Genomic DNA, 13,606 nt, shown 5'->3' with positions numbered 1-13,606 from the left:
CCACTGAGCTACATCCCCGGCCCAACCACAGGTCATTCTTAACAGCAACAGGTCCATGGTCCAATGCCACCCCATCATCTTGGTCAGTCCGAAAGCTCCAGGAAGTCCACAGCACTGTCCTCATCCTAGAGAGGAGGAGCCCTGTCAGGAGCGGGTGTGGCAGGGTCTTTGCTGGCAGGACTCAGCGCTCTGGTCCTGACTGACCCCACTCCTCCTCATCCAGGGGTTTTAGCTGGGATGCATGGCCACCAGGCCTCTGGTAGTGTGGTGGGGCCCTGTGGGACACTTTGGGGTGAAATCGATGGAATCAGAAATCAAGGGAAGCAGGAGCCCAGCTGCAGGGGCCAGGAGAGCTTATGCAAAGGCCCACTGTAGCCTTACTGGCTGCATCTCAAGTCTTTCCAGACAAGGAACCAGCAGGGAAAGCAGTCCCGGGGCTGGCAGCAGGGATTCTCGCAGGATTCCTGTCTAAGGCAAAGCCAGGCCACAGCTCCTACAAGGGGTGGAGCGGGCAAAGTCCTGCTGGTCCCAGGCTATCACTCCTCCCCCTGCCTTCTCCCTTCCACCTTGCATGCTTGATCTCTTTGCAGTTTTCCTTACTTAGTGCTGAATTCCTGAACATGACTTGTGATCTAAAGTTCCTAATTGGTAGTCAGAGCCCCAGAAACATAGCATCAATCGATCCTCTCCTCCCAAAGCTGTGGATAGGCAGCCACCATCTTGTGTCATGAAATGGCCATTGCAAATGATATTTTTTAATGTTGTGAAAAAAATCTATGTAATGGAGATGAGTGCGTGCCATGCCTATAATCCCAGCCCTGGGAGGCTGAGACAAAATTCAAAGTTTGAGAGCACCTTGGGAAAGTCAGTGAAAACCTATCTCAAAATAAAATATTAAAAGTGGGCTGGGAGCCAGGCATGGTGGTACAAACCTGTATCCTTGCAATCTGGGAGGCTGATACAGGAGGATTTAATGCTTGAGCCCAGCAGGGAAATTCAGCGAATTAGTAAGACACTATCTCAAGACGAACAAACAAACCCCTCTTAAAAGGCCTGGGATGTAGGTCAGTGTGAATGTCCTGTATTTAATTCCTAGTAAAAGACACGCACGTACACAAACACACACACTAAAAATACAATTTTAAAAGTAGGTATAAACTTTAGTGGTTCTTAGGAATTATTGATATTGTCATTGTACTTAATGCTATAATTGAGGTTAATTTTATTAATCTACCAAGGTCACATAGCTGTTGCTAATAGTTGGTTGTCTTAAGATGCCCATATTTAGATTGCCTTGATGTCCTTAATAATACTGTGGCCCATTGCAGGAGAACTGGATACTTGGCTAAACACACTGCAATCTCCCTTCTAATGCATACAGAGGTGGCTGGATTCGTGGGCACAGGCAAAAGCCAGTAGTTACCTATGCCCAGAGGACACCACTGAAAAGTAGACATTAATGAAAGAGGACTTCATAGTAGTAACAAGTTTCCCCTACAAAAAACCTACAAGCCTCAATACAAGACAGACACACAAACACGCAAAAATAGAAATGCAAGACCAGCCAACAGCACGCCTCCTCAACCTCCCACCTCCCTCAAAGTTGATCCATGGGGCATCGAAGGGAAAGAGAACAAAAGCCTTCACCCAAATCATTCCAAATGATAGCAGTGGAGGTGATAAAATAATAGTTCAGGAAGGCATTTGACAAGGTAACAGAAGATATAAGAAATAAGACATTGAGCTAATTAAGCAAAATCAGCAATGTCTACAAAAGACACTAATAAAAAGATTGAAGAGGTAAATGAAAGGATGCAAACCAAGCATGATCAGCCTAGAAAATAATAAGAGTCTATAAAGTGGCTCCAAGTAGAAACTCAGGAGAGGAAGAAATCTCTGGAAAGTATGGGCACCAGAAGTGATCATTAGGAGGACAGAGTCTCAGAACTAGAGACAGGGCTGCTGTTAGTGATCAATTAATGAGAGCTACCTTGAAAACAACCAGAGAAAATAGACCCAACAGGTCCTAGATGGTGGAAAGAAGACTAATGTGAGATTAATTAGAATTATTGAAAAATGAGAAGGGAACAAAATGACATAAAAAATCTGTTTATGAAATGATAGGCAAAAACTTTCCAAATAAGGTAAAAGAATTTCACAAACAGGTGAGTGAAGTATATAGGACCCCAAATAGGCACAAGCAGAAAAGAACCTGTCTACAACACATCCTAGTCAAAATTCTAGAAGTCAATAAGAGAATCTTGAAAGCTCTTAGAGAAAAGCAATGCATTATTGTGGAGGATATGAGAAGTTCTCGGGCCTTCGGACAGCCTTGGGAAGACAGATTGTCCTGATGTCTGTGGCAGGCCCAGATAGAGAAGTTAAAGATAACTTCAGAAGGCTGTTTGTCTATCCCACAGTGTTCGTTCCACTGTGGTCCCTTGAGACTCTCAAATATTTGCTTGGTATAAGACTAGATAAGAGTAGCTAATTCCTTTGGAAGCTTTAAGTAGCCAAGATGATTTAGATAAGATGCACTAAGATTAAAGGAGCATAGATGGTTCTTTAGACGTTTATGTACTCACAGATATAGCTAGCTGGTGGTTAGTTGACTAGCATTGTAAATTGTTAATGATTGATGTATCCTACAGAAAAGTGTATAAAAGAGGAATATGACCAATAATCCTGGCCTTAACTCCAAGAGTTCTGGTCCCCCATGCCCTTCATTTTATAAGTTTCATCGAATACTGTCTTCAGGTTCCAGTCTCCCACCAAGGAGACCCCAACACATTATGTATAAAGGAAAACTCCCGGAATTATAGCAGACTCTTCCACACAAACCTTAATGGCCAGGAGAGTTTGGAGTGAAGTTTTTCAAGCCCTAACAGAAGACAGTTTCTAACCCAGGCTGACATCTCCTGCAGAACCATCTTTCAAATTTGAGTGATAAATAAGATACTTTCATGTTAAAGCGCACCTAAAGAAACTCATAACCACTGAATCAGCACTGCAAAACATTCTCAAGGTTACCCTGGAAAGAGACAATAAAGCTGACAATTACAAAAGAGTCTCTTAGAATGAACACACCAAATAGGGCAAGCAGTTAAGCAGAAGAGAAACATAGTCAATCAACAGCAGGGAAGGAAGGCAATGACAGGAATAAGTCAACACTGATCAGTAATAACTCTCAATGTGAATGGTCTCAATTCCCCAATCAAAAGACACAGACTGGCAGAATGGATCAAGAAATAATATCCAACAATATGTTGTAAAGAAGAAACACATTTAAGACTGAAAGAAACTCATAGACTAAAAATCAAAGGATGGAAAACCAGGTTCCATGCAACAGGAATCTGATAAAGAGCAGGTGTAGCTCCCTTAAATTAGAACAAAGTGGACTCAAGTCAAAACTGATCAAAGGAGGCAAAGAAGGTCAATACATATGGATTAAGGGAACAATCCAACAGGGAGAGGTAACGATTGTTAGCATCCATGCCCTGAACAACAGTGTCCCCTACTTCATGAAACAAGAGCTGGTGGACCAAGAGATCAGATAAACATAAACACAATTATCATGGGGGCCTCAATACCCCACTATCACAAATAGATTACACGCACAAAAAACCAACAGAGAAATTCCAGATTTGAACAAAACCTTGAAAAAATGAACTTAATTGATATTTGCATAGTGCTCCAGCCACATTCCTTTCCACATACATATTCCTTCCAGCTACATATGGAACTTTCTACTGATTGAGCACATACTAGCCCAGAAATAAACCATAAGTAAATGTAAAAGAATTGAAAACATACCATGCATATTATCAGACAATAGTGCAATGAATTAGAAATGAGGGTCAAAAGAAAACACAGAAATTGTGCAAGTACTTGGAGACTAAACAATATACTCTTAACAAAACAATGGATGAGAGTAGAAATCAAGGAAGAAATGAGACAGAGTCTAGAACTAAATGGTAATGCCAGTAAAACATACCAGAGCTTATGGGACACAATGAAAGCTGTTCCAAGAGGGAAGTTTATACCTATGAATGTCCACATTGCAAAAACACAGTGAGCCTAAATACATGATTTAATGATGCACTGTAAAGTCCTAAAAAATATAAAAACAATTTAAACCCAAATCTAATACAAAGAAGAAAATTATAAAGATCAAAGCAGACATCAGTGAAACTGATACCAAAAAAACAAACAAATGAACAAACAAATGAAACCCAAAGAATTAATGAATCAGAGAGTTGGTCTTCAAAAAACAAAAAACAAAACAAAGTGGACAAAACTTCATCCAAAGTAACAAAAAAAAGGAGCAAAAACACCTGAATCAATGCAATTACAAATGCAAAAGGTGAAATCACAACAGCCATTACAAAAATAAAAAGCATTGTTAACTATTTCACAAACCTGTACACCAGTAAATTGGAGAATTCAGAAGAAATAGATTCCTAGAGACATATGCATTACTCACATTGAACCAAGAACATTTAAATATCTGAATAATCCAATAAGGAACAATGAAATGGAAGCAGTACTAAATAACCTACCAACTAAGAAGAGTCCAGGTCTGGACGATTCACAGCTGAATTCTACAAAGCTTCAAGGAATCTAATACCAATACTCCTCAAGTCTTTGAATGCAACTGAAAGGGAAGGAGTGCTCCCGAGGTCATTCCTGGAAGCTTGCATTGCCCTGATTCCAAACCAGACAAAGATCTAACCAAAAAAGAGAACTACAAAACAATCTCTTCAATGAATACAGATGCAGAAGTCCTTGACAAGATACCGTGAAACAGAAGGCAACAAATCATCAAAGGATCATACAGCATGACCAAGTAGGCTTCATCCCAGGGATGCAAGGATGGTTCAATGTACACAAATCAATAAATGTACTACATGACATAAATCACACAATCATCTCAATAGATGAAGAAAAGCCTGACAAAATCCACCATCCTTTCTTGATAAAAGCACCGGGGAAACGAAGTATAGGAGAATGATACCTCAATCTGATAAACTCATTTATAACACACCTACAGCCAGAATCATATTAAACGGGAACAACTGAAGCTTTCCCTCTAAAATCAGGAATGAGAAAAGGATGTCCATGTTCACCCCTCCTTTTCAACACAGTATGGGAAACATTAGCAAAAGAAATTCGGTGAGGAGAATGGAAAAAAATAAAAGGGATTTGTTTAATAAAGGCTCAAGTCAAGTTATCCTTGCTTGCATATCCTTTGCACAGAAGATCCCCAAATCGATCAAAAGACTCTTAGGAGTAATATCCAAGTTCCGGAAGGTACCAGGATACAAATCAACACACAAAAATCAATAGCATTCTGTACACTAAAAATGATCCCACTGAGAAAGAAATTAGAGAAAAAGTAACATTCACAATAGCATGAAGGAAAATTAAATACTTAGAAATTAATGTAACCAAGGAAGTGAACGACATCTACAAAGAAAATTGCAGGACTCTGAAAAGTACCTCATACATTAAAGACGAGTGATCCTGAAATAGGAGGCCTCATTTTCGCTCTCCCTGCCGCCCTCACCCTCCTCTCAGTCCCCCTCAGCTGCACCAGCAGCTCTGAAGTGAGGACCCCAGCACACCCCACCCCGCACCCCATTCAGAAACTTCCTGCAACACTGCTCAGAATCCCAGGAGCTGTCACAGGCCTGGGTCACCAATGCATTTCCTGTTCAGCCCCCTCCCTGGTCTTCCCGCTGTCCCCTGCCACCCCCCGCTGTCCCCAGCTCCCTGCACCCCTTGAGCGTGGAGAAACCCTGCCTCTGGGCCAGGCAGCTGCACACTCAGACTTGGGGCCTGGACCTGAGGTCCCTGTGGCTCCAGGGACACTGCAGGGTGGCACAAGGGTTGTGGCCACCCTGGAGGCCCAGGCTCCTGGATGGCACAGAGGCTTGCAGGGCCCAGCCTGAGGGGCTGTGGGCCTGGGTGGCCTCGGGCTCCACCTGGCCAGCCACTGTCCCCAGCACTGAAGAGGGCTCTGCAGCGGGCACCCTGATTGGCCACAGAGAGGTGACCCAGAGTCTGCCCGCTCCTGAAAGGAACACTCTCGACACATGGCTGAAGGTGGCCCCAGGGCCTGGCAAAAGAGCCAGACACACTGTACCCAGCACCTGCCAGGTCCCGGCCCTGCCAGCCCCCTGCCTATCCACCTGCCTCTGCTCCCAGGTGGGCAGGCAGTACCCTGCACAGGTGCACCGTGGGCACCAGGAGCGGCCCTCCCTGGGAAAGATGGACGCCCTCACACCTGTTCCTGCGTGTGAGTTTTTGCATGTGTTGTCCCTCAGCTTGTGGTCATGTACGGACGTGACCTTGGCCCGAGCTCCATAAATACCTGAGGGGCCCAGGGAAGGCCCCCAAGGGCAGACACGCAGCATGGGGCGCCTGGAGCTGGCCATCGTGGGCCTCGCCTGCTGCTTGGCAGCAGCCAGTGCCGCAAAGGTAAGAGGATCCCGCAGAGTGCCCGGCGCTGTGGCTGCGTCTGTTCTTTTTCTGCAGAAGGTGATCTGGGAACTGGGGACAGGGCCTAGAGCAGGGAGGACAGTGAGTGGGAGGCAGAGAGTGGAGCTGAGTAGGACCCCAGCAAGGAGCCATCGGTGGCCTGGGCACCGGCCTGTGCAGGCTCTGCCTGGTCCTCTCATTCCCGTGAGGTCCAGGACAGGTCCCAGCTGAGTCTGACCTCAGAGCCACCAAAAGCAGTTTGTGGTCTTAATAATCTCTCACGCAATGTTTGAAGCAGTTATGCGAAAATGTCCACTGCTGATCTGAAATACAAACATACCCAGGTCTCCTTGAAATCTTATTTCCCATATCTGGGATCCTGTCTATAAGACCCCAGCCACTTCAAATTGCCCTCATTTTACAGAAAGGTAACACTTCGCTCAGTATCACTCAGTAACCACTTCCTGTTCCCGAGTAGAAGTCCTAGACCTGGTGTGATCCATTCTGGAGTCTGGCTTCTGGTGCAATCTCCCTTCCACAGTCCACCTGGGACTCCCCACCCCTTCCTGCCTGTGTGAGCTGCTCGTGTACCTGGGTATTGGGACACTGGTCCTGGACTCCTGCCATGGAACGGAGCCTGCTCTCTTGGGGAGTGGAAGGGACTTGTACTCCCTCCTGGCTCCTCCAGAAGCCGGTCATCACAGGCACTGCCACTCCTGTCAGGGTCCCCACGTCCTTGCCCCCCCCAGGCCCTTGGGCCAATCTCCACCACACGGCCACTTCTTAGAGGTCACCTCCCAGTCCCTCAGGCACTGACCTGGCTCTCTGTTCTTCCCAGAGGCCCTGGGTGCTGGGACAAGGAAGCTCGAATGCCAGTGTTGCCCCAGGCGCCTGGCAGTGGTTGTTTCTGGCTTCTTCCTCTCTGGTTCCTGCCTATCCCACTGTCCCTCCCAGGGTGGCATCAGCCTGATCTCCAGAGGGCTGCTGGGACATGGCTGGGTCCAGGGGTGCAGGCCACCCCGCTTTTCCCAACCTAGGACCTGGCACAGCTGAGAGCTGGGAGGTAGTAGCGGGCACCGGTGCATGGGCAAACAGGGCAACTCCGGAGCTCGACCGCAACAGACAGAAGGTGGCCCTGGGAGGGGACAGAAGCTGGGTTCTGAGGTTGGACAGCTGTGTCCCAGCAGGGTGACTTCAAGGAGGGGAGCTCCTGAGCCTTGGCTCCCTAGGTGAGCAGTTGAGCACCCCAGGAGGGAGTGGGGACACAGCAGCAGTTCTGATGGCCTGAGTGGGAGCTTAGCTCACACACGAGCATGGGGATGTGGACATTGGGCCACCGACTCCATGCCAGGCCTGCCAAGTACTGGGAGAGAAAGGGAAGGAGAAAGGAGGAAGGACCACCCCTCAGACAGCTTGGGCTAGAGAGGAAACATTTTGCAGACTGAGCACCCACACTGCCTGATGAAGGGAGACTCTGTTGTGTCCCAGCTTACACATGGGGAAACTGAGGCTCCATGTTGCAGGAAGGCAGCCCCTCCAGCACCATGGATAAGAGGCCAAGCCCGCCTGTGTCCTCCTCTGAGCGGTCTCTGCTCCGGTCACCACTCAGGATTCAGGCTGCCCGGGCCCACGGCCCCCTGACCCTGCAGTGTCTCACCCCTAGCTGGGACCGGTATACACGGAAAGGGGATTCGTGGAAGGTGTCAACAAGAAGCTCAGCCTTTTGGGTGGTGACTCTGTGGACGTCTTCAAGGGCATCCCCTTTGCCACCGCCAAGACCCTGGAGAACCCGCAGCATCACCCTGGCTGGCAAGGTGAGGACAGAGCTGCTGGGTGGCCCTGGGTGTGTGGTGAGGGCAGCTGCGGACTCATGCCATGCACTCCTGCCTCCTGCAGGGACCCTGAAGGCCACCGGCTTCAAGAAGCGATGCCTGCAGGCCACCATCACCCAGGACAGCACTTACGGTGCCGAAGACTGCCTGTACCTCAACATCTGGGTCCCCCAGGGCAGGAAGGAAGGTCTGGCCCCACACCCTGTGGGAAGCCCCAAGCAGGAGCCACGGCCCTGCCCTGGTGTGGGGGTGGGGCTGGTGGCTTCGGAGCTGAAATCCCCTGAAATCAGCCCAGAGGGACAGGCAGGGGGAGCCCACTACTAGTTCCCTGCCTGGGGCAGAGTGCCTGCTGCAAGGAGACAGGGCACTGGCTGGGGAGACACAGGGCAGGCTCCTGGGTCACCACCCTGCCCAACCTCAGTCTCCGAGGACCTGCCTGTGATGGTCTGGATCTACGGCGGAGCCTTCCTCATGGGGGCTGGCCACGGGGCCAACTTCCTCAACAACTACCTGTATGATGGGGAGGAGATCGCCACCCGAGGCAACGTCATCGTGGTCACCTTCAACTACCGCGTCGGCCCCCTGGGCTTCCTCAGCACCGGGGACGCCAACCTGCCAGGTCCGCTGGGCGCTCTGGGGCTGGGACAGCAAGTGTGGCTCGTCATGCCCAGCACCCTGCAGCCTGGCCCAGGGCCTGGATGACCACGCCTGCCTCTGCTCTGCCCCCAGGGAACTACGGCCTGCGGGATCAGCACATGGCCATTGCCTGGGTGAAGAGGAACATCGAGGCCTTTGGGGGGGACCCCAACAACATCACTATTTTTGGGGAATCAGCTGGAGGTGTCAGCGTCTCTCTGCAGGTCTGGGGCTCCCCAGAGGGCAGGGCCTGACCCCAAGGTTGGGAAGGAGCCAGTGAGGCCGGGGAAGGTGGAAGCAGGAGAGGAGGCTAAGGGCCAGGCTGGGGTGTGCTCAGCCCGGTACAGCTGGGTGACAGGACTCCTGGCTGTCGCAGACCCTGTCCCCCTACAACAAAGGCCTCATCCGGAGAGCCATTAGCCAGAGCGGTGTGGCACTGAGCCCCTGGGCCATCCAGCACAACCCACTCTTCTGGGCCCAAAAGGTAAACGGAGGAGGGCAGGTGGGCAGGGAGGAGTCTGACAGCCACCCCGGTGGGGCCCTTCCCGTTCCCCATTCTCTGTCCTGTCTCATGAGCCATTCGGTGCCTACTCACTGGCCTCACCTATCCACCTACTTTTGTCCCGTGCCCAGGTGGCCGAGAAGGTGGGATGCCCCACGGACGATACTGCCAGGCTGGCCAAGTGTCTGAAGGTGACCGACCCCCGGGCCCTGACCTTGGCCTACAGATTGCCCTTGATAGCCCAGGACTGTGAGTGGGGCTTTCGAGTGGGCCTGTTCGGGTGCAGTAGTGGGGAGGCCAAGTACATGCAGAAGAGAGGAACGTGTTGGGGCTGGGGCCCGACCCACTCACCCAGTCTGAGTCCCTAGCAGCTGGCATCAGGGGTGGGGGCAGTAGAATCGGGAAGGGCATCATTGTCCCTCCTCTCCTCTGTGAGTCCTGAGTGATCCGTTTTACAATCCTTCTTTTTTTTTTTTTTTCTTTGGTACTGGGCATCAAACTTAGAACCTTGTGCTTGCAAGGCAGGCAGCGGAGTCACTGAGCTAAATCTCTGGCCCATGAGTGACCCGTTTTAGAAGCTGACAAACACATGGTCCATACCAGGTCCCTAATAACACACAGCTTCACAGCATTTGCTCCCACTTTTAGGGGGATTTCCAGACCCCAGACCCAGACCCAGTGGCTGGGTGTAACACAGATTTTCATTCTTCTCTCCCTCATTCATCGGGCAAACATTGCTCACCACCTGCAGTCATGCTGGGCCTTTCCGGGGAGTGCAGTTCCCTCTTGCTGTTGGCCAGACGATGGCAAAGCAAACACTACGGGTCCCAGTCCTTTTATTTCCTTTTTTTTTTTCTTCATGGTTCTGGGGATCAAACTCGGGCCTGGTGCATGCTGAGCTTTCTACCCCTGTGCGGAACTCCTGGCCCTGCCAACCAATATTGTTTGGAGTCTGCTGCCGAAAAGCATTGTGGGAGCTGAGGGAGGCTGGGGCCCCACCTGCCCAGCCCAGCTACCTGGTGCTCTGGGGCCAGCAGAGGGTCTAGAGCGAGGTGCTGGCCACCCACAGTTGATGGCTTCCACAGACCCCAACCCTGGGAGAGAGCACCTCTTTCTCTGAGGCTGGAGGTGTTCCCTGCCTTTGGTTAAAGTCCAGCGAGAATGCAGGAAGGTGAAGGAGGGACTGTCCCTGAAGCAAAGGAACAGCCCTGGCCCCTAGGGCAGTGTGCTCTCCATGTGGGGCCATGTGGCAACTTCTGGGCACATGTACCATTGTCACCAGGGGAGAAGGGAGCCACTGGCATCTGGTGGGCTGCAGCCGGGGATGCAGCTGAACCCCACCCTACAGGACACACCTGGCTGGGGCAGGACTCTCCAGGCCTGGGTCCTCGGGCCAGGCTTGAGAAGCAGTGGTGTAGGCCTGAGAAGGAAGGAGATGAACTCTGGGTACAAAGGGAGGCCCGGATGTGCCAGAGGTCCAGGAACCTGCTCCCTCTCTCTCCCAGACCCTATAGTGCACTATCTGGCCTTTGTCCCTGTCGTGGATGGAGACTTCATCCCCGATGACCCTTCCAACCTGTTCTCCAATGCTGCCGACATCGACTACTTAGCAGGCACCAACAGCATGGACGGCCACCTATTTGCTACCGTTGACATGCCAGCCATCGACAAATTCTACAAGGACATCTCAGAGTAAGCAAGGCCACAGGACCCGAGGGCAGCATGTGCTAGGGCACAGCTGAGGAGGAGCTGCCTGGGGAGCCCAGCCCAAGGCAGAAGCCACCAGCAGAGGGCCGAGACTGAGGAAGGTGACGCTGTGTTAGGTGGGGACGCAGCCGGCCTCCCGGTGGCTCCAGGGGCACAGTCTAGTGCCTGCTGTGTCCCTGCAGGGAGGACTTCTACTGGCTGGTCAGTGGGCTCACCACCAACAAGGGGCTGGAAGGTGCCAGGGCCGCCTTTGCCATCTACACCGAGTGCTGGGCTCAGGACCCATCCCAGGAGACCAAGAAGAGGACTGTGGTGGACCTGGAGACCGACGTCCTCTTCCTGATGCCCACGGAGACAGCCCTGGCCCAGCACAGAGCCGCTGCCAAGTGAGGGTCTGGGAAGGGGGTGGCTTCCTGGGCAGGGCCTCTAGGACGGTGCAGCTTCCTGCCATGGCCAACGGGGGAGCTAAGCGCGGTCTCGCTTCCCCCGGTGAAGGCAGAACGGGAGACGGATGAGGCCCATATCTTCTCCAGTCGAATGACATGCACGGGCATGTGGAGAGAACACACAGCCGTGTGGATACTGAGTCCCTGGAGGAAGGGGCCTCCAAGTGCTCTGTGCAGGGCTCGCTTTGGCAGCTCATGGGCTGAATGTGGGACAAACACTGCGAGTGGGTGAGATAGAAGCACAATAAAAACTGTCGAACCCGGGAGTTTGGGCACCCACTTTTCCTCCACCAGATGTAAGGAGCCCAGTTTCCCCATGAGTCTTGGGGATCCCCCAGGCCTTTCCCACAGCCTCCCCCCAGGGGGGCCCAGGTGAGCCACTCCCAACCAGGCTGTCTCCTCCCCTCAGGAGTGCCAGGACCTACTCCTATCTCTTCTCCGTGCCCTCTCGGATGCCCATCTACCCTAGATGGGTGGGGGCTGACCATGCAGATGACATCCAGTATGTCTTTGGAAAGCCCTTTGTCACCCCACTGGGGTACCGGACTCAAGACAGGACCGTCTCCAAGGCCATGATCGCCTACTGGACCAACTTTGCCCGCAGTGGGTAAGGCGTGGACTTCAACCCAGGGCCCAGGGCAGCAGCTTCGAGGACCCTACCACGTTGCCCCTTGGGCCTCGGTTCAGGTGCCTGTTCCTCACTCACCCACGGGGAGACAGTGGAGGCTGCTTAACCTCCCTGGGCATTAGCATCTCTGCCTGTACATGAGGTTAGAGCTGCAGACTGAGCCCAAAGACCCTAAAGTGCTCAGCCAGGGCTGGGTTGTGGCCAGCTCGGCTCAGAGGCCCAAGGTCTGTGCAGAGAGCTGGCTGGGGTCCCCAGGCTCCTAGGGCCCCTCTGCCTCCACTCAGCTAGTTCTCACTCTGCAGGGACCCCAACATGGGCCACTCTGCTGTACCCACTCACTGGTACCCCTACACCACGGAGAACGGCAACTACCTGAACATCACCAGCACACTAGACAGCAGCTCCATGAAGGAACACTTGAGGACCAAGTTTCTACAGTTCTGGGCCCTGACCTACCAGGCGCTGCCCACTGTGGCTGAGGCCACCCCTGTGCCCCTTGTGGATGACTTTGAAGGTGTCCCTTTGCCCCCTACAGATGGTTCTGAGGCTGCCCCTGCCCCCCCTGAAGATAACTCCTCAGAAGTCCCTGTGCCTCCCACAGAGGGCTCCCTGGCCCCTCAGATGCCCATAGCCATTGGCTTCTAGTGTCCATGAGTCTGGTCTCAAGTGGCCACAAGATTGGGTTCCCCAGCTGCCTCCTGTCCTGAGCTCTTCCTGAATAAAACCCATTTCTCTTCAGCTAGCCTTTGTCTTAGATCCCACAACTAGGATAGCAGAAGCTGAGGCCCATGGCCTTCCAGTCAGTGATGACGAACCTTTTAGAGACTGAGTGCCCAACTGCAACCCAAAATCCACTTATTCATTGCAAAGTGCCAACACTGCAGTTAAACTTGAACACTGAGGGTTCAGTTAAGAAAGAGCTCATACAACTTGTGATATCATCGCAGTGCTGCCGCACATAGGCCATAGTTTCGCCACCACTGCCATAGGTCATCCGTAACAGCGAGAGGCGTTTGGTCAGGTGCCACCCTGTCATTGCGGTCAGTCCCCAGCACCGTCTTCATCCTAGAGAGGAGCCCTGTCCAGAGCAGTTGAGGGCAGGGTCTTTCGCTGGCAGGAATCAGCACTCTGCTCCTGGCCACACCACACTTGGCCTCATCCAGAGGCCCCAGAGTGGGCTCAGGGGACCTGGTAGTGTGGTGGGGCCCTGTGGGACACTTTGGGGTGAAATCGATGGAATGAGAAATCAAGGGAAGCAGGAGCCCAGCTGCAGGGGCCAGGAGAGCTTATGCAAAGGCCCACTGTAGCCTTACTGGCTGCATCTCAAGTCTTTCCAGACAAGGAACCAGCAGGGAAAGCAGTCCCGGGGCTGGCA

The 13,606-nt window shown here is 51.9% G+C and overlaps 1 protein-coding gene across 1 annotated transcript; it reads left to right on the top strand.

Annotated features, from left to right (window-relative positions):
* The first annotated feature begins 36 nt into the window (after window positions 1-36).
* Window positions 37-12,969, top strand: LOC101696378 (bile salt-activated lipase). The gene is made up of 11 exons (XM_087182978.1): window positions 37-6,480; window positions 8,144-8,294; window positions 8,377-8,499; window positions 8,734-8,931; window positions 9,042-9,172; window positions 9,325-9,432; window positions 9,582-9,699; window positions 10,956-11,142; window positions 11,340-11,543; window positions 12,013-12,210; window positions 12,534-12,969. The coding sequence occupies exons 1-11, from the start codon at window positions 6,415-6,417 to the stop codon at window positions 12,874-12,876; spliced, it is 1,827 nt and encodes a 608-aa protein (XP_087039104.1). The 5' UTR covers window positions 37-6,414; the 3' UTR covers window positions 12,877-12,969.
* The last annotated feature ends 637 nt before the right edge of the window (window positions 12,970-13,606 follow it).

The sequence above is a fragment of the Heterocephalus glaber genome, unplaced genomic scaffold, assembly GCF_053883595.1.
Source record: "Heterocephalus glaber isolate CG9 unplaced genomic scaffold, H.glaber_assembly_v1.0 deba00001479, whole genome shotgun sequence".
Classification (NCBI taxonomy): domain Eukaryota; kingdom Metazoa; phylum Chordata; class Mammalia; order Rodentia; family Bathyergidae; genus Heterocephalus; species Heterocephalus glaber.
This window is presented reverse-complemented; position numbering and strand designations above follow the sequence as displayed.

What these genes read in the sequence shown, in the direction of transcription:
- LOC101696378 (XM_087182978.1), top strand. Translation starts at nt 6,415, where the DNA reads ATGGGGCGCCTGGAGCTGGCCATCGTGGGCCTCGCCTGCTGCTTGGCA. An exon ending in CGGGGACGCCAACCTGCCAG is followed by an intron (nt 8,932 to 9,041) that starts GTCCGCTGGGCG and finishes CTCTGCCCCCAG; the next exon opens with GGAACTACGGCCTGCGGGAT. An exon ending in GCCCTTGATAGCCCAGGACT is followed by an intron (nt 9,700 to 10,955) that starts GTGAGTGGGGCT and finishes TCTCTCTCCCAG; the next exon opens with ACCCTATAGTGCACTATCTG.